The sequence below is a fragment of the Sitophilus oryzae genome, unplaced genomic scaffold, assembly GCF_002938485.1.
Source record: "Sitophilus oryzae breed Bouriz unplaced genomic scaffold, Soryzae_2.0 scaffold_1590_pilon_pilon, whole genome shotgun sequence".
NCBI lineage: Eukaryota > Metazoa > Arthropoda > Insecta > Coleoptera > Curculionidae > Sitophilus > Sitophilus oryzae.
The window spans coordinates 417,042-437,648 of record NW_022146270.1 but is presented as its reverse complement, the minus strand read 5'-3'; the positions used below and the strand labels follow the sequence as shown (position 1 = coordinate 437,648).

The window sequence follows — 20,607 nt, the reverse complement described above, 5'->3', positions numbered from 1 at the left end:
CATTCAAAAGAAACAGACTTCACTTCTTATTTACTTTGAAAGTTAAAACAAATTGCTTACAATTTGAGAACCACTGGATTGTTTCTTCTTCTAAATTTAAGCTGCTACCTAGGTTGTCATATTACCGAGATATTATTTTTTAACATAAAATTTTAAAAAAATCAAAAAATACAAAATTTTCCAAAAATTTTTTAACAAAAAAACTCATAGAACTATTTCTGAGGTCGAAATATACCACCCATAAAATATTTGCACTTATTTAAGACAACCCGTATAATAAATAATTATAAACTTGATCAGTAGTCGCAGTATATTTTTTTAAATATTAAAAAATCACATTAATCTCTTAATATATACAGAAAAAATCATCAAATATCAACATTCATTACACAAGCTTTATACCAATACCAGAAAAAAAAAACAACAAATCTCGACTAACCAGTAGCCGAAGCTGGTAGGTACCACCAAAAAAACGGAACCTGGTCTCTGGTCCGATTTTCGTCGATGTCCCATCCAAGTCGCGTCGGTACCACTCTTCTTCTCGTTCTTCGGTACTGCCAGCAGAATCAGCCGCTTAGTATGGCTGGCACCTTCGTACGAATCGTCACGTTGGCCGCGGTTTGCGTGGTATTACCGCTCGCCGCGCAAGACCGACACGCTCGCTCCGGTGATTTAGATCGCGGGCCCCCTGAAGTACTACCCCAATCCGTACTACCCTTCCGCGGCCGAAATAAGTTTATTTTTCTCGATAACGGTGACATCAAAAGGGAACCCCCCGGCGCAGGTTTAACCCCGGTACTACCCTCTTTTAAAGGGAGGAACAAATTTATTGTTTTTGAAGAAATATCCTCACCCTCCACTGAGGTACCACCTTATAAAGGTAAAAATAGATTCGTGTTTCTGGATAACAGTGATTCAAAGCATGAATCTCGCGTATTTCATGAACAAGAAGAGTCAGAATTGGTGGTACCGTCACAGGACAATGATTTTTTTCGGCCTGGAGTAATATTCGAGAAACCAGTAGTTCGGAAACAACTGAAAACACCCTCGGACGTTTACGAAGATGTCGACGGAGTACCTACGGAGTACCCGCGAGACGAGAACCGAGTGAATCAGAAGAGGCGCGATTTAAAGATCCCCGCTGACCTTGAAGAAGGACGTACTACGTTTAATCGTAGCGAAATCCTGTCTTATTTTCAGAACCTGAGACATAAAGTACCGTCCGCTGCACCAGAGAACGATTTAAAAAACCGACAAATGAGGACAGGGCAGTACTCGGGTAACAATATGAGACATGTGGTTTTCGATAGAGACGATGAAGAGGAGAGTATGGCCTTGCAGCGTAAGATTGAGATGAGCACGGAGTTTTTTCTGGTACCTTCAACCAGCACACCACTAGTTACTTCTTCGTCAGCTTCAGGAGTACACATCACAAAGACCATTTTTCAATCGGATGAAAACAAGATTGCTGGAGTGTTCAGAAACGAGGTCTGGGTCATTCCCGTCCTGGCTCTTTCCGCAATAACCATGATACTCATCGCAGGTTTTGAGGTGTTTGTTCTTTGCAAAGCTTGGAGAACCACACCGAGTCGAAGACATCTCTTCCTAGGTCAGATGCTTCTTTTAGGATTATTCTCGTGTGCAGGACTGGCCTCAATCTGTGCTGCATCCCCCAGTCAGTTCACCTGTGCTTTGATGCGATTTGGAACTGGCGTAGCATATACTATAGTTTTTGCTTCGCTATTAGTTAAGTGTGTTTTCTTGATAAGTTTAAACGGAGGAGTGTACTTACCAGCTCCTTACCAAGGACTATTGCTGATGTTTGCAATTTTAATACAAGTGGCCATAGCTGTTCAGTGGCTTTTAACCAGCCCACCCCAAATTGACTTCGTCACAGTGGAGCACGTGGTTTACCAGAACAGAAACAGACTCTTAGTTACCGCTGCTGATATCTCAACCTCCCAAAGCATACCTTTATGTCGTACTCCCTACGTTGACATACTTTTATCCTTGATCTATGTAATATTTCTTATCGTTTTCGTGACAGTTTTGGCAGTGAAATCTCGGGGAATAAGAGACAACTACAGAGAAGCGACATATATTGGACTTTCGGTGGGTTGCAGTATACCCATTTGGTTGATTTGGACTGTAAGCGGGCTGGTGGTTGGCGAGAGACACAGGGATGCTTGTATAGCGTTTGGGCTTGTCGTAATGGCGATCATGGTGTTCTTGATCATGTTCATGCCGAAAGGAAGACAGTTGGCCGCTATGGGGAAGGAAGGTGTGTATGTGGAGGACAGGGAGGAGAGATTCAGCTCGCTGAGTCGCGCTGGATCCGGGTATTCGCCGTCGTTCTTTCATTTTAAACCGATTAAGCAGGGCCTGAGTCACGGGACGACGCATAAGCATCAGCATATCACTACACTTGGAGGAGGTGAGCATTTAAATAAATTATCTCGTAAATTATATTTCTATCTATAAGTCTTAAATATAAAAAATATATAAAAAATGAATTTGTTAAAATTCTGATAATCTGATAAGATTTATAGGCGGAGGGCTAGACGACGCGACGGTACGTACGAAGGAAATTATTGAAATATTTTTATAATTTTTTCTATTGCTTCATTATGATGAGTATATTAGAGATGAGTAGATCCTACAAAATATCGACCCCTATCCGCGGAACTGCATTGCTGACAGCCAACCAGCCACATCGTCGACAGATAAAGAATGCATAACGATGCGGCGAAATAATCTGTATTGGAGAGTATTGAAATTAAGAGGGAATTGTAACTGGCTGCTGAGTTGTATTTACAGTTTTTAAGTTTACTTTCGCGGAACCGTAATCGTAATCGAAATTATTTTGTATTATTTGAAATTTGTGTCTAGCACTGGCTACTTTATTGGTATATTCAAAAGATTATGGAATATGTTATGATTGTGCAGGGTTCGTCAAAGAAATCAGCAGAGAAAAAAAAGAAAGGTGACATCTTATTTCTTAAAAATATTATCTATTAAATGCCGAGCAATTTTAACAAATTTGCATAAGTTGCTTTTAACTAATTTAAGAAAAACTGCATCTGTCGTAAATTAAAACTGAACAGGAAACAATGCAAAACCAAACAAATGTCAACATACCTTAAATCCTCAACCTATGATTTAGTCAATTTGTTGTGCTGTTTACGCTACTATACGTCCAAGAAAATAGGCCTTCAAATTTGAATTTTTGGTAAAAACTTGAATTTTTGATTATAGGTTACTTTGAAAGATCTAAAAACGGATTGTGAAATATTTTTAAATTCACACCCGAGAAGGGGTGAAATAAATAAATAATATTAGTTTTTTGAAATTTCGGAGAAACGGTATGAACTAGAAAAATGTTCAAATAAATTATCTCTATCCTTTTTTTTTGCTCCTAATTAACCGGGATAGGGTAGCTAGAAGCTAGGGGATGATTTAAAAAATTATAAGTCGCTAAAAAATTTATATATTTAACATTTTTATTCAAGTCTCCTTTTTGCTGCCAGGGCTAATCTGGATGGGGTCTACTTTGTTTACGCGGAATCCGAACCGCGGTCCCCGGCCATATCATGGTCAATGGCCTACCGACTTGGCAAGTGTCTAAATCGGCTGCTACTCACGAGATATCCGATCTCATCCGGCCTCGAACCGGCGGCGTGAATGAGCAGTGTGTGTCAATAGATTTTACACTTTTGCCTTTGTACAACAGCACGATACAGAGTTTCGAACCGGTCACCCGTCCATCGCCTTACGTCGCTTAACTTCGGTGTTCTAATGGGAACCGGTGTTTCGACGTAGCTGGGCCGTTGCCTTCTTATTTGAAGGCCCCTTTTTTTTTAGACTAATAGTACAGTACAGTATGTCCGAAATGCATTTTCGTAATTTGTTAATTAACAAACAGGCGAAAGCCTAACGTTTAGGAAATACAACTTTGTGATACAATTTGACATTTACAAAATCATAGGTTGATAACTTAAGGCACCTATGTCGGCATTTGACTGGTTTTGCATTATTAGCTCTTGAGTTTTAATTTAAAAATAGATGCAATTTTTCTTAAATCATTTAAAATCGGCTTGTTCAAAATTGTTCATATTTGACAAGTGTGTTCAGCATACGCAGACCTTTAAAAAACATTTTTACGACTTCGCGGTGAAATCGACAGGGGAGACAATATTTAGACAGTTCAAAGTTTTCATGGGATCTCCTATGTCTCAAACGCCGATACACTATCCGGTATATATTGCCTTGTATTTCACGTCAATTCATTTCAATTAATTATCGTAAGTAAATAGAAACTAAAGGATGCAATAAGTTATATTCTCTAAAGGCACATTTTAATTACCAAGTCAAATCGGTAAGCGAACACCGATAAAAACTGGATTTAATCCAAAACCCAACCGATACATATAACTTCAACAACGTGTAATCACCCAGATTTACACACTCGTAATTTATATGTAATTGTACGAGAATATTACTTTACTAACCTTGTTTATTAAACTTGAAAATTATACTAATTACATTTTAATAGTCCAAAGCAAGCGGCGACTTGGCATTAAGGTAAAATTTGCTTAAAAGCTAATTATCGAATTTTGATTGTTAAATAGAGCTCGAACTTTTGTTATAAATCCTGCATTTTATGCAAATGCCTTTGGTAATTATTTCTAAGGAAATTTATTATTCAAACGAAGCGGCAAATTAAAATATTAGAACGGGGTTTTTCGTTGTAAGGATGTAATGAATTCATTCAGTAGCGTATATAGAATTTAATATAAGTATAACAAGGCTTTCGATTTTTTTATATTTTAGTAATAGTAATAGTCTGGGGTTATAATGCACAATGTACAATGAGTGGGAGGGGGGTTAATCATCGCGACCTTATAGATTTTTTGTGTTCCCCGTTCTTGAATTATAACTCATCATACATGGGGATATTCCTGTTGTAAGGGCATAGGGTAATTCCCATCCTTTTCTGGCAACAGATGTTCTTCCTCTGAGGAGTGGACATCTACCTTCTACCAGGGGATACACCTTTTTTTCGGCTAAGGTACCTGTGAGGAGGATGATTTTTCTCCATTTTCTCCGCTTCTTTAACTTGGTCTCTCCTTACCGGTGTTGTCCCGAATCTAAAATAGATTATATATCTCCCTTTCTCTATTATCTCCTTGAAAAACTTCGTGCTGAACATTTATATTTTAGGAAAAAACACCCTTGTTTTTTTAGAAATACTTTAATTAACACATACTGAAAAATCGGTTCAGTGTCAATCAATCTGAAAAAGTCACCAAACAGACAAGTGTGTCATTGCTGACTCGATTTTTGAATAGGTATATCCATTTGGCAGCCGTGGATAAAAATGATTTCAAATATAAACACAGCTCAGTTATTAATTTTAAATGAGCCAAAATCATCAAATTCTAACCCAAAAATGGAAAAACTTGTAAATGTACTTGCAACCCAGTAAAATTGTATCGCCGTATAGAGAGTGAAAAAAAAATTACGGGCAAGCTGATTTTTGTCAGCGACTGTCTTCTGAGTGTAAAATTAACAAAATCGGAAATTTTCCCCTTGTGTTTTTTTTTAAAACTGTACTACAACAAAATAATTAGACGCAAATTGTACATAAGAACATTCTCTATAAGTTCGCCTAATGATTTTTTTTATAAGTTTATTATATCCGGACTTAGCATAATTTATTATTTATAAAATTCATAATAAATGGACAAGCAACTTTTCCTCATGAATTTTTTTTGTAGCTTGATTATTTTTGGAGATAGCGTCCGCAGTTCATGAACAAATTAGGGTAGTTTTCAATGTTACTCTTTTTTTCAGCAAATTCACTCTAGGAAATTCGTTCAAAATAAGAGTATATACAGGGTGGCCCATCGAAAACGTTCCGCAAGACATAACGGCCAGGATATTTTTTTTTTCAAAAATCCAAAAACACGTCAATTTTGTTTGTGAGCGGGACAACTTTTGCCCCAAAAATGATTGCAAAATCTTCAACCCTCTAAGTGGTGGTGTCATCCCCCAACTTTTTTCAAATGGGAAGGGGGGTCAAGTGGCGCCGCAATGAAAAGAGCTTTCTATTCTCTATATTTCCCCGCTTTGTTTTTGAAAATCGGTCGAGTCATTGAGAAAATATGAAGGATTGAAATTTGAAAAGTTTAATTAAACATTTATCAGAGTAAATGATAAGGATACATTCGTTCGACTAATTTGCTGTTTTTTCTTATTATTTCGAGATGTTTACGCATTTTTTCACTTGCCACAAGGTTAAACGATCAGGTGCGGTCTCAATATCGTTAAACTGACCTACAATAGAATTTCCAAAAATACCAGCCCGCGACGATCAAAATCGTCTTCGTTGAGTTCTTGTACCAACTGAATTTTGTACGGGTGGAACTTGTGTTTTTTTAATATCGTTTGGACACACACGCCGGGCGCGGTCTCATTGGCTAATTTTTTGTACTCAGCGTACTACCCATGGCAACTTGGCCCAATACGAATACCTCCATAGCTTCATTTACTACAGGATTTTTCCTCTGCCTCTTTTTATTCTTAACGGAACCAGTTTCGTGAAATTTTGCTACTAAATCGCGAACAATTTTGCCATAAAGGTATTTGTCAGGATGGCGTTCATTGAATATCTGCGCAAACCGATTGCCACATTCATTATTTTTAAAATATAGTTCGATTATATCCACTTTTTCTGCAAGTGAGTACACCATAATTGTTAAAAAGTTTAACGATATTGAGAAGAACTTCAACGCACAAGTCACAGAACAGCTATCTAGCAACTACCGCACCTGATCGATCAACCTTGTGGCAAGTGAAAAAATGCGTAAACATCTAGAAATAATAAGAAAAAACAGCAAATTGGTCGAAGGAATTTATCCTTATCATTTAGTCTGATAAATGTTTAAATAAACTTTTCAAATTTCAATCTTCCTTATTTTCTCAATGACTGGACCGATTTTCAAAAACGAAGCGGGGAAATATAGAGAATAGAAAGCTCTTTTCATTGCGGTGCCACTTGACCCCCATTCCCATTTGAAAAAAGTTGGGGGATGACACCCCCGCTTAGAGGGTTGAAGATTTTGCAATCATTTTTGGGGCAAAAGTTGTCCCCCTCACTAACAAAATTGACGTGTTTTTGGATTTTCTCAAAAAAAAATTACCCTGGCCGTTATGCCTTGCGGAACGTTTTCGATGGGCCACCCTGTATACCTTTGCCTTATGAACTTTTTTTGTAACTTGACTATTTTTGGAGATAGCGCCCAGATCATGAACAAGTGGTGGTAGCTTTAAATGTCTTTTTTTTCAGGAAATTCACAAGTGCTATTGGAAAATGGATTCGTGTTTTATTTGCAAGAAATTGGGGAAATAAATACATATCATAGGGAAGTTCGCATGTAAATTTAATATGAACACCTTTAAGTTGGTAAATTTGTAGAACTAAACAAAAATTATGAAAGTACCCCAATTTGTTCATGAACTGGACGCTATCTCCAAAAATAATGAAGCTACAAAAAAAATCATGAGGGAAAGTTGCTTGTCCATTTATTATGAACAACTTTCATACGGGTCAATTTGCTGTAAAACAAACTTTTTGAAAACCACCCCAAAGAGCTCATGAAACGGCCGCTAAGTCCGGAAATAATAAACTTATAAAAAAATCATTAGGCGAACTTATAGAGAATGTTCTTATGTACCATTTGCATCTAATTATTTTGTTGTAGTACAGTTTAAAAAAAAACCGCAAGGGGAAAATTTCCGATTTTGTTTATTTTACACTCAGAAGAAAATCGCTGACAAACTCGTCAAAAAAAGTCAGCTTGCCCGTAATTTTTTTTCAAATGACAATTTTATTGGATTACTTATTAATAAAAACATATTTAAGTATTCAAAATTAGTAGCTAAAGTAATAAATACGTAGGTTAATTAATGAGCGTATACAAGGTTAACAAAACTAAACCAATACCCAATAAAACGGGTAATGAATTCTGAGAAATTATCGGAAGAAAAAATCGACTCGTAAAATTGATTAGCAAACTGAAACTAGTGGAAAATTGGACCAGAGATTCAATTACCTCTGGGTACTACCAAGTACTACCTACCTTGCTGCTCTGTACTGTTTTTTTTATTTCTTTTACAATTATTGTACGTGCGTTTTATATACGGCGAACTTAATCGCCTGTTTACTTTCTGAAATTCTGAAAAGTCACGAACTGTGGTAGTATTTTGAAAGGAAAAAATAAAACAATACAATAACAAAAATAATTTTCTTTTATGGGTTAATTAGATTTTACTGTGTTTAGCCTTATTATTCTATTTTAAACAGGTTTAAAAAAATATATTTTTTTCAAAGCAATATATGTGATTATTATAATTTAAGACAGATTATATTGTTCTTTTAAGCTCGATTTTAGGTGCAAGATTTTAGATTGTGTTAATCAGCGCGATCTTGTAATTTTTTCGTGTTTCAGGGCTTTAAAAAAAACAGTCTCTGAGACAGTTTTAGAGACCTATTATAATCATTATTGTAGATTGTAAATTGTATGATAGGTCTCTCATTGATCTATTTTACCCCCTTTTTGAGTTACAACCCGTCATACAGTCTCGGAGCTTTGACAAAATCTAGTATTTGAGACGGTTTTACAGAGGTAGTTGTCTATTTCCGATATAAGTTGTACAAAACTTCATGACACGGACGGTTCCCATCTTGGCGCACTCAGTGATGAGGTGTTCTGGTGTTTTCCTATTTTCCCCACAGAATCTGCATTCGCTTTGTTACTTAGCTTCAATCTACTGAGGTGTTGATTGAGGGGACAGTGTCCTGTTAAAAATCCCATGACAGTCCAAAAATTGTTCTTACTTAAATGAAGGAAAATTTTTGATTTTCCACAGTCGTCAATTCTAAGAAATGTTTTTGAGTGTCTTAGACCATTGGAGGATTCCCATTCCAGGTTACGGATGGAGTGGTTGCTTTAAGTTGGTTTCCACTTGGGAAGCAGAACAGTTGTGGTCCGTTTGTTTTTCCAATACAAATTTCCTACAAACAGTGTAATTTTCAAAATTTTATAACCGAGTTTACTGTACTTTTCTAAGAGCCTCGAAGACGGAAAAAAAGTAGCCAAAAATGAGCAATTTTTCGGTTTTTTTTTCATACATATTATCATCAAAATTCGTTTAAAAACAAGGATTCAAAAAGAATCAAAATAGCCATCTTTTAAAAATTCGGTAATGCCGAGATCATATACCTGCGTGGTTTCTGACGTTCAATTTTAGTAAAAATAAACGTATCTGATAATCTTATAACCTGTAAATGAAATGCATTTTATTGGATAATTTAGATAAAAAACTTTCTTTTTAGTATTCTGTTATCCATTCGCATATAAATGTCTCTTCAGAAAATGCAAGCGAGTCACTACGTGCTATTTGCTCCTCTTCTCGGAAAGTGTACTTAATTAGTTAATAACACCTAACTATTTAGTCCATAGTACTTGTTCTAGCTTCTTAAGAGAAGTGTCCAATTAACAGCATACTTTACAAGATATGTAAAGAAAGGAAAAAAATATAGCTTAAAACAGTTAATTGAGTTAATATATACGTGTGGCTGTAAATCTACTATTAGTTACAAAAGATGATAAACAAACATTTCCTTGTTTTCTAGTTCTATTTTTTTTTGGTTTGATAATTCAGAGTTGAGTTTTATCCATGTATATTAAATCAATCAAAGATAGACTAATCATATACATTGATTTACATTTGATGACCCCATTGATGATTTACATTTTGATTTGACCTCAGATTTATATTAGATTTTAAGGTGGTAATCGGTCTGTTCCACTGAGACTTTTTCAGGTCTATTGTGGTTCTCTTCTGATGTTTAGGTTACATTCTTCAGTCCTATTAATTTCAAAATGTATATCAACTTGGAGACTGAATCCTCAACATGGAACCGCAGATTTGCCAGGCATATAAATAAAATATATTCTGTAGTTTCTTCTTCAGAATGACAAAATCTGCACATGGCTTCGTCCTGTCAATCCCATCAGCTTTAGATACCTATAAAGCTTACAATGTCCTGTTAGTAGATCCATCGCAGCTTTGACTGTCTTTCTGTTTTTGCCTATCAGGTCTGCCGTAAATTTTGACGAATGTTCTACTATGAACTTTTTCGCCGCTCTCTGCCTTGGTGAATCACTATGACCGATTCTGAGTGTTGTTGTAAACTAGAAATAATTTTGCAATCATCCTTCAGTTCTATGGTGTATTCAGAAAAATTAAAAAGATTGATTACTAAATAAAGTTTAATAGTATAGTTGGAAGATTTCAATATACTGTTAATCAGGAAGTAACATAAGGCGATGGAACAAAACTTATTCTTTTCTTCGTTTGGACCAATACACGTCCAATATTTCCAATTTAGTTTTCTACCAGAAATATCTAGCAGCAATATTCTTAGAGGTCTGAAGTTTATTTGTACCTTATTAAAGAAACAGTAAGATACAGAAAGCAAGTTACAGAAACCGAGTTTCTTACAACTATAAATCTAATCGGGTAAAGGCATAACGGACAACGGCAATCATTAGTTACTTCTTGCTGTAGAGGCATGTCACACACTAACCAACATTTTTCTTTTGCCTATCCTTTTCTTTTTGATATATTAACGTACACACTGGAAAGTTGAAATAACAGTAAGAGTCTCGGTGTTAACAGAAAATAATGCGTTTTATTCGTACACACATGTATAAAAGCTAGACTATACAAGGTGGTCCGAATTGTATCCGGAAAAATTTGGCAGCATACTCTGCTTAATACTATGCAGAACAATACTTGCTAAAATGGTTCGTTTCGGAGAGATAGGGTATAGATTTTTTTTATTTTAATTGTTTTACGTAATTCCTGAACTAACGTCGATATTTTGGGTGGAAATTGATCTCTGTTTTTGATATGACAAATTCGGTTTTAGAATAATTTTTTTTTAAAAATACATAGATACCACCTATATATATTGAAGGCTAATATCTTACCATCCGTAATTGTATTATGCCACTGAGTGAACAACGTACATTTTCGCTATTTTTTTCCTAAAAGCAGTAGTAAAAATCGGTACGAGCAACCCTTGAGCAACCGTTCTCAAGATATTTGTAATCAAAATAACCAATACACAATGTCATCATTGACCAAAAAATGTCCACTAGACAGGTATTTGTGATAAATTTGATGATGTAAAGTTAAATTTGGCAAATTTCAGTTCGGTCACCAAATCAGTTCCAAATTTATTATTTCAGTCTTATAACTATCTAATCAACATCTTCAATTTTCGTCAATGACATTTATTAATTACTTCGATTCCAAATATCTTGAGTATTTACTTTACTTTCCCTCAGTAGTGTAATACAAGTACGGACGAAGCATTACCCTTCAAATCATTTAGAAAATATACAGGGTGCTACAAATTCTAGGTACGAGCATTGGTATCTCGGTAACCGTAATAGATACGAAGATGGTTAAATTGGGGCAAAGTTACGCCTTGGGATGCTTGCCAACATGCTATCAAAAAGTTTCAAAATTTCAAGGATTGCTGAGTTTTTGGGAAAAACGGATTTTTGAAAATACATTTTATTTTTTCTTGTCGTCGCTTTTAGAAAATCAAAAAACTAATTGCACATTCTCATAGCCACTTTATTAGGGCTATCTGATAGTATTTTTAGATTTTCAAAATAGCTGATAATTTGTGAGATACAGAGGCCAACTTAATTTTTTAAATACGGATCTGCATTTTTTATTCCAAGTTTTGAAAAGATCTCGATCTCCTGAGTACAGTGATATGCCACACTTGATACTTTTTTTTGTTTTTGGTACCTTAACAATAACAAAATTATTTAATTACTATTTAAATTAATTTCAAGTCCGACTCGACAGCGCTAATTAACATTCAATAAGGAGAATCGAGCCAATTGGAAGATTCAAATAAATAATATCCAGGTCAGCAATTTAAAGATATTATTTTTAACATTTTTAATTGTGAATTTGAAATCTCAGTGTACGATCTATTAATAATATAAGGATAATATGCAAGATATTTATTCAGGAGACCGAGTTCTTTCAAAACCTGATATAAAAAATGCAGGTTCGTATTCAAAAAAATTAAGTTGGCCTCGTATCTCACAAATTATCACCTAATTTGAAAATCTAAAAATACTAACATATAGCCCTAATAAAGTGGCTATGAGAATGTGTAATTGGTTTTGCTGAAAAGTAACGTCAGGAAAAAATAAAATTGATTTTCAAAAAAATCCGTTTTTTTCGAAAAAACTCAGCAATCCTTGAAATTTTTAAAACTTAATGGAATCTTGATGAACATTCTAAAGCGCAACTTTGCCTTAATTTAACCATGTTCGTATCTATTACGGTTACAAACCAAACCAATCGTACCCCGAAAATGTAGCACCCTGTATAGGTGGCGTCCTCTATAAGTAAGGATCATATTAACATCGAAATTTTTCATGATCTGAAAAAAAAACGAAATTATAATAATTAAACTTATCTATAAATATACATTATCTCTGAAACGAAGCATTTTTGGACATAGATTTTTACGAACTTTTTTATTTACAAAATAATGTTGTCAACGTTTTTGGATACTCAATACAATTCGAGCCACCATGTATAATTATAACTATATACCATTGCGTTGTTTTGACCCAACATTCACCAATCAACATACACAAAAGCGAAATGTAAACGAAACTTTTCTTTACTGGCACTTTGATTCGACCACAGAATTAATCTAGTCCTTTTGTCAAAAAATATATAAACAATTAAATATCGTGTGTGATTGTGGAAAAACGGCGTCTAGTTGGCATGGAAATTACAATCGATGCCAAGCCATCTCTGATGCCGTTTTTTTTTCAGTGTATGGTAAATATTTGTATTATACCTACTATTTTGCTTACGCTGGGGGGGGTACAAAATGAATAAAATAAATTATTATTTTATTTAAATAAAAAAGTGTGGTACAGCACGCAAAAAATATTTAGATCAGGCGGTAAAAGTGTAAGTACTGTCTTAAATTGATTAATGATGAAAAGTTGATGAAACAGCAGCGGGCTGTGGCAATTATTTTTAACTTTCATTTTGCAGTAATACGGCAGTCGGTTGGCTGTAGGACACACCGGTTTTTAAAATTGCTACTCTGGTAAAATCAGTTAATGGGTTCATTTAAATAAGATTTCGATTGGTTTATGAACGAATTTATTTCTGAGATGGCTACCTACCTGTTTCACTGCAACCTTTCAGTTCTATTATTGTGGTCCTCTTCTTTGATCTCTAGGTGACATTCTCCATATCTACCTTACTCAAAACGTCTAATAAATTGGAGATTGAACCCAGTGACGTAGCGAGGAAGTCGCAGATCCGTATTCAAAAATTTTTGGGCCCCTTGTCCCCCCATTATTTTTTTTATATTTTAATAAAGTGACTGACTCACTTAATTACGATCCTGCTTAAACCACACAACGTAAGAGGCTCAATTTTGGCATACAGGTTGATTCTAGGGTGTAGAGGTTCGATAAGAAGGAAACCACCCCTCAAATATTACAATATTTTTATTTAAAAAACGGTCAAGTTTCCGAAAAAATGCTTAAACACGTATATTTTATTTTGTTTTTTTTACATAATTTAAGATTTTTTAAAAATGCATACAGGGTCTTTCGAAAAATCTGGTCATTGATTAATCACGATCCTGCTTAAAGCGCTTGACGTAAAAAGCTGATTTTTGGAAAACGAATTGACTTTAGGGTGTAGAGGTTCGATAAGAAGGGATTTTTCGAAACTCGAATTCTAAGGGGGTGAAACCACCCCTCAAATATTAGAATATTTTTTATTAAAAAACCGATGAGTTTATCGGAAAAAACTCTTAAACACGTATTTATTTTGTTGTTTTACATATTTTAAGATTTTTTAAAAATTTATACAGGGTGTTTTATAAAATATGACCATTGAGTGCCTAATCACGATTCTGCTTAAACTGCTTGACGTTTAAAGCTGATTTTTGGCAAACGGATTGTCTGTGGGGTGTAGAGGTTCGATAAGGAGGAGTTTCTCGAATCTCAAATTCCAAGAGGGTGTAATTCCAAAATATTACAATATTTGTTATTTGGTACGCTTGGACGCGCATTTTTTTACATATTTTGAAATTTTTTAAAAAATCATACAGGGTATTCCAAAAAGTTGGGTAATTGATTAACCACGATTCTGCTTAAACTGCTTGACGTAAAAAGCTTATTTTTGGCAAACGGATTGTTCGAAAGTCAAATTCCAACGATTCCAACGAGAAACTACCCCTCAAATATTATCAAGTTATATAATAATAGCGCTATTTGTTTCTCATGCTGACATAAAAGTGAGAAAATTTTATCCAGTTTGTATGTTAATGGAAATTATTGCTTTGCTTTGTCATCACCATTACAAATGATTAATTCGACGCGAACGAAGTCGCGAGTACCTACACGCTAGTAATACATATTTTTCTAAAAGTAAAGCAATTGCCATATTTCTAATATAAAATAGGTAAAATTTTTAAATACAAACATTATTTTGGATTTTTTTCTGATGTCTGATATTTGTGGCAAGCTATTTGTTCTGAATACGGAGGATCTGAGGCATCTTTGCTTCCTATTGTACCAGTATTGTACCACTTCCTATAAGCCAGAAAATATGTTGAATTAACTTATATCCAAATTTTTGTAAAATGCATTAATTCGAAAAAATCTTCCATTGTTTCGAGGACATTTTGATTATTTTGTTTTCATCAAAATATAGTTTTGATTAACCCCCTCCCTCATTCTATATTCTTCTTGTACATAAGTTTTTCCAGTTCGTCTGTTCTGCTCCAGATGTGTCTAAAGTACCTAAAGTATGACTTGTTTATTTTGGCTCTCAACTGCCTCAAAGAATTGAGAGGTTGGTCCGACGTTCTGTATATGACATATTCTTCTTCTGTAGGCCCATATATTTCGATTTAAAAAGTATCTCTTTTTTTTTGTTTGTAGTTGTCAGGCTCCAATGTAAATAGTGATAGGAAAAATTAATGTGTTTAATAATTTTAATTTTTTACGCTAAAGCATACAATTCACATTTTGTCAATTAAAAAAGAAACTTGAGCTTAAACAAGGGTATCAAAGACCGTCAACCTCTAAAACATACACACGGCAAGATTAACATCGCGCGCATTTCTTGCCCATAAATCTGTTTGTGTAGGATCTACCGGAAATTAATTTGCAAATAGTCTCTCTCTTGTAAAAATCCGACAACGTTTTAGATCGCGAAAGAACGCTATTCGTCAGGGCGGGCTGCCAGACAAGGCGGTGTGGTTGCATAACATTTGAATATATAAAGCCGGCCGGCTGGCATTGTTCCCCGTTGTAATTGCCCAAGTGCAGCCCAGCCTTAATGAATTTCAGCTCTTGTACCTATATGTATGTGTGTGTACGTACCTTTAGAAGACATTTGTCACGCTCAGTGACGTTCTGGGTTGAGTGTGCCATTAAATCTCGCTGGGCTTTTCCGTATGATGCATTCCGATAAAATGCATAAGTGTATCGGGTGTAAACTAATTCGTTATTGTTTCGGTCCTGCAACAGTGCGTCGGGCATCTAAGGACACTGTTGCCAGTAGTTAGCGGTTTCTCTTTTCAGTTTAGTGGGAAAAATTCATTTAGCGACTAGCGGTTTTTTAGATTTTTAGATTTTGAATATGTGTTACTGTACCAATTAACGGAGCTAATACAGGCAAGCCTGGATAGCAAAGAAACAGCATTTTTTTCTTGGACATTGCATGGCGTTTGCCAACATACTTCACAAGGTGGTCAAGCTAGCTATAAACAAGAGAGGTGAACAGGACGATAATTCGCTGGTTTTGATTAATGCTCTCAACAGAGTCTCAGATGAGTATCAAAACTGTAGCTGTTAAAACAACGCAAGGAGCTCCATGATGTCGAGTAACCTCTCCTGCTGTGGAGCTTGGTAATGACCTACTAGACAAATTAACTCTAGCGGGAATACACTCCATAGGGTATGCAGATGACATAGTCGTGATCGCTCGGGGGAAACATAAAGCACCCTGTGTGAAATTAACCAGGACACCGTATCAATATCAAGAGAGATGGTGCGGGATTGTCGGACTAAGCATCAACTCAGACAAAACCGCTCAGACAAAAATTTGAAAAGAATCCAACTAGATGGAAAAGAAATACTGCCTTCACAGAAAGTCAAATATCTGGTAATAGCCCTGGACTTCTATGGAATAGGTATATTAAGAACTCGGTAGATGACATACCAAGAATGTACAACTTTGAGAAACAGCTCTCTGTAGTATTGAGCAACAAAAAGAATTGGAACAGAGGAATTTAGCATCCCCAGCACCTTTCAGGCAGAAATGTAAGCTATAGAAAGAGGCGTATCTTAGATATGAACTATCGAAAATAAGAAATATATAGTCATCTTATCCGATAATTAAGCAGCATACAAAGCGATCAGGTTGGTAACCATCAAGTTGAAATTAGTCAAAGCATGCCTAGAGAAGCTGAACAAATTAGGCAAAGAAAATAAGTCTTCCTACTTTAGGTGCCACCAAGAGACAGATGAATAGTGTATATAACAGTATTGAAAAAGCAAACGATCTAGTTAGAAAGGGAGTGAACACTCCATTAACTGGACCAGAACCGTTCAGCTTCCCAAGTGGAAAGCCAATGAACACATCAGTAGATTGAACAGTTGATTGCTAAAAACAACGACGAATGCAGATTCTGTAGGCAAAATGAGGAAACACCAGAACACCTCATCACTTATACCGGGCGCGTCTCAGAAGTGACTCACACACATATAACTTTTTTATGTTTTCAGATAAAAAAACGAGATTTGGTATGTTAGTATATGACATAAATTATGATTGTTTGACGTATTCAGTTGTTTTCGGTCACTTCTTGTTTCACCGGAAATGACTACAACTTTTGACTTTTAAATGGCACTCTCGGTATTTTTTTACTTTTTTCGATAGAAAATGACACTCTGAATCGAATGACATATCATATGTCAACTTTGGACATATTCGCTCAAAAAAAAATATTTAAAATTTCAATCTAGAGTGCCATGGCTGTATTAAAAACACTAATTTTTAATCAAAGGGCATCGGAAAAATAGATTTGATCCTCTAATATTTTTAGTGTCTTGTCCTGGCCGGTTAAAAGATGCCCAAACAGTATTTTTAATATCTCAATTTTTTCAAATGGAACGATTGTGGCTCATTATCATATTTGGAAAAAGCATTTTTTACGAATAATTTGATACCACACACTTGGTATTTTCGAGTTTCAAATTGTCGTTATGAACCGCATGTTATACAATTTCAAATAAACTATATGCGAAAATGTCAAAAGTTGACATATGATATGTCATTCTATTCAATATCATTTTCTATCGAATAAAGTAAAAAAAAATACTAAGTGCTATTTAAAAAACAAAAGTTGTAGTCATTTCCGGTGAAACCGGAAGTAACCGAAAACAATTGAATATGTCAATCAATCCCAATTTATGTCATATACTAACATACCAAATCTCGTTGTTTTATCCGAAAAAAAAAATAAAAAAGTTATAGGGGTGAGCCACTTTTGAAACACCCCGATATAGGACATGGAGAACTAATGTTTGTAAAACCTTCTCAGATATTGGCTTTCGTCGAAGCTCTGAGACGGTATGATGAGTTATGACTCAAAAAAGGGGGATACAATAGATCTATAAGGTCAGGGTGATTAATTTTCCCCTCCCATACAATCTTCTACAATCTACAATCTTCTTAATAAATATTTTGATACGGTAATCAACATCGAAATCGGTTCGTAATCAGTATCTTTACGACTGAAAAGATCTATTGCTTCTATGCAAAGCAGTACTTCTCCAGCACAGTTATATTTCCCTTGCTAACATAAAGGAGTACGGAATGGCACGAGACTGGTAGTAGGCAAGCCTGCCTAACCCGAGCGGCCCGGCTGGCGGCGTATTTAAATTCTTCGACAATGTAAATTGGCCACGTACCGCCATATATCATAGTACTACACGACACTGTCGCTAAGAACAGATACGGAAGGCCAAGTCAGCGACACCACAGGCCGGGACACAGGCTCCAGACAATAAAACTTTTCATTTGCATTTAAATTAAAATTTAACTTTTACTGCGAAAGAATCATTTCTATGTCCTGTATTTTAATGATCTTGTTAGAATTTTTAATGCGGAACATGCTAAACACTCTTCTGCAAACTTAGTTTCACACTAAAGTTAAGCATTTCTTTAATCAAATCATGTAACGGATGTCGCAGACTTTTTTCCAATAACCCGCGTCCTGGCATAAATAGAAATATTTACTTTTAACAATTGGTCACAAAAATGTCAGTTCTGATACTCTACTATTCTAGCAGACTAGTTACATATGATTTTGACACGACAAATGATTGCTTTATTGTTTCAATTAAGGTCAAAGTTGATTAAGCGTGCAGAGTTAAATAGATATACATTTGCCCAAAAAATCCTATATGGGTATTTCGCCACTGCACTGCAAGAAAATCTACAAAATAAAATAGTTATTTTTTGTATACACTTCTGCGTTAAACCTAAACGGAAACTACTTGTCAAAAGTTATGTTTACAGTTATACTTGCCTAACAAAGAAAAAAATGCTCTTTCCGTCGTCGGAAGCAAAAAAAAATACAAAGAATAATGAAAAAAAATATTTAAAATATTTAAATCCAACTATTCGAGAACACTTTAGTTTTTTAAAACAGATACGTATACAAGAATCCGTTGACGTTCTGTTAAAATGCCATTATATCAAGATAAACTTCAAAATTGACAATTACTACTGATAACAATTACTTAATAAGGTAAAACCAAAAAGCCCAAAACTTTCTGTATGATTATTTTTAAATTTTACGTATGTTATGTTTATTTATGTTATGTTTTTAAAATCAAAAAAGCGATTGCCATACATTACTAACATCTACTAACATTACTAACTACTACTACTACTAACATTACTAACTACTAGATGCATGAGCAATACATTTATTTTTATTAGATTGTATTAAAAAAGCCTCTTTTATTTATCTTTTAGAGGCTATCGCTTCTTTCATTATAATTTTGGCGTTATTAAAATTTATTCTGTGCCCTGTGTCCCATGAATGCTGACAAATCTTAGATTTGTGAAAATCTATCTCCCTTTCTTAAATAATCTTTATGTTCTTTAATTCTAACATTTAAGGGTCTAGATGTTTCACCAATGTAAAATTTATCGCATTCACATGGTATTTGGTATGTTGCATTTTTTGTTTGTTGTTCTCTATTCATTGGTTTAGTATGTGATAAAATGGATCTAAGTGTATTTTGTGTTTTGAAAGATGTTCGTATGTTATATTGTTTTCCTATCCTTCTAATTTTTTCCGAAACGCCTCGTATGTATGGAATTGTAAGTTGTATGTATTGTATATTGTTATCCATATAGGATTTTTTGGAGAGATGAATCCGCTACATAGGTATAGACATTTTTTAGATATACATTTGATGAGTTCTAATGTATTAAAAAACTTTATTTAAAAAAAAAATAAACCGGCAGTTATGGAATGGGGCTATTGAGATATGGACTTATTTAATACCAAAAAATGATAGTATGAGTGTATTTTAAAAATCATATGAGATAATTAGCTAGGTAATATTATGTTCTTAAGTGAATTATTAAAAAATCAAAATAAAAAGTATTTTGTTTGTGTTCTCACCATATTTCCAATGTCACATATTTTTTTCTATATTATTCAATTCCTTTCTATACAGGGTGAGTCTTAAATAAGTGCAAATATTTTCAGGGTTGGTATATTTCGACCCCAGGAACATGTCTATGAGGTTTTTTTCGATAAAAAAAATGTTGAAAATCGTGCAATATCTTTTAAATTTCCCTGTATATTTTTCGAAAACTTTTTAGAACTGCCTGTTCACCGCAAATTTTACCATGGTATAATTTCTTAATCTCTGATATTACCATAGTTACGGCTTTACTCTATGGTTACGGCAATAAAAGGGATGCAAATACAGAATTTTTTTTTAATTTTCAAACTTAAATAACTCGGCTATTTTGGACTTACCTGAAAAATAGTAAAGAGAAAATATGTTTCTTTTATCGGGATCTACCAGCCCTGAAAATATTTGTACTTATTTAATACTCACCCTGTATAGTATCCACCAAAAAAGGTTGCCCGAAGTTGCCCGCAATAAAATTATACAGTGTAATCTAAAAGTTTTAGTTTCGACTAAGTTATACCAAATTTGTTAGATTTATCTGCATTCAAATTATTTTCGGCATTTTTTTTACTGTAGACCTATTGTAAAAAGGCCAAAGGAGCCAATAAAACGTGCAAAAAAGATAGTTGTAAATTTTTAGTCATCAGATAAACATTTTTCTGGACCTCTTTAACATTGCTTTATTAGCTTTGGACTATTACTATAGTGGAGTATGGTGAATGTAAAAATTAGA

At 34.5% G+C, this 20,607-nt stretch overlaps 1 protein-coding gene across 2 annotated transcripts in view; it reads left to right on the top strand.

Moving 5' to 3' along the window:
* Window positions 1–519: 519 nt before the first annotated feature.
* LOC115879929 overlaps window positions 520–20,607 on the top strand; it is a 97,754-nt gene continuing 77,666 nt past the window's right edge. The window contains exon 1 of one of the 2 annotated variants that reach the window (XM_030896988.1): window positions 520–2,434. In XM_030896988.1, coding sequence (XP_030752848.1) covers window positions 580–2,434 — 1,855 coding nt within the window. In that variant the 5' untranslated portion in view covers window positions 520–579. The remainder of the gene's footprint in view (window positions 2,435–20,607) is intronic. The other variant, XM_030896989.1, reaches the window with a different exon arrangement.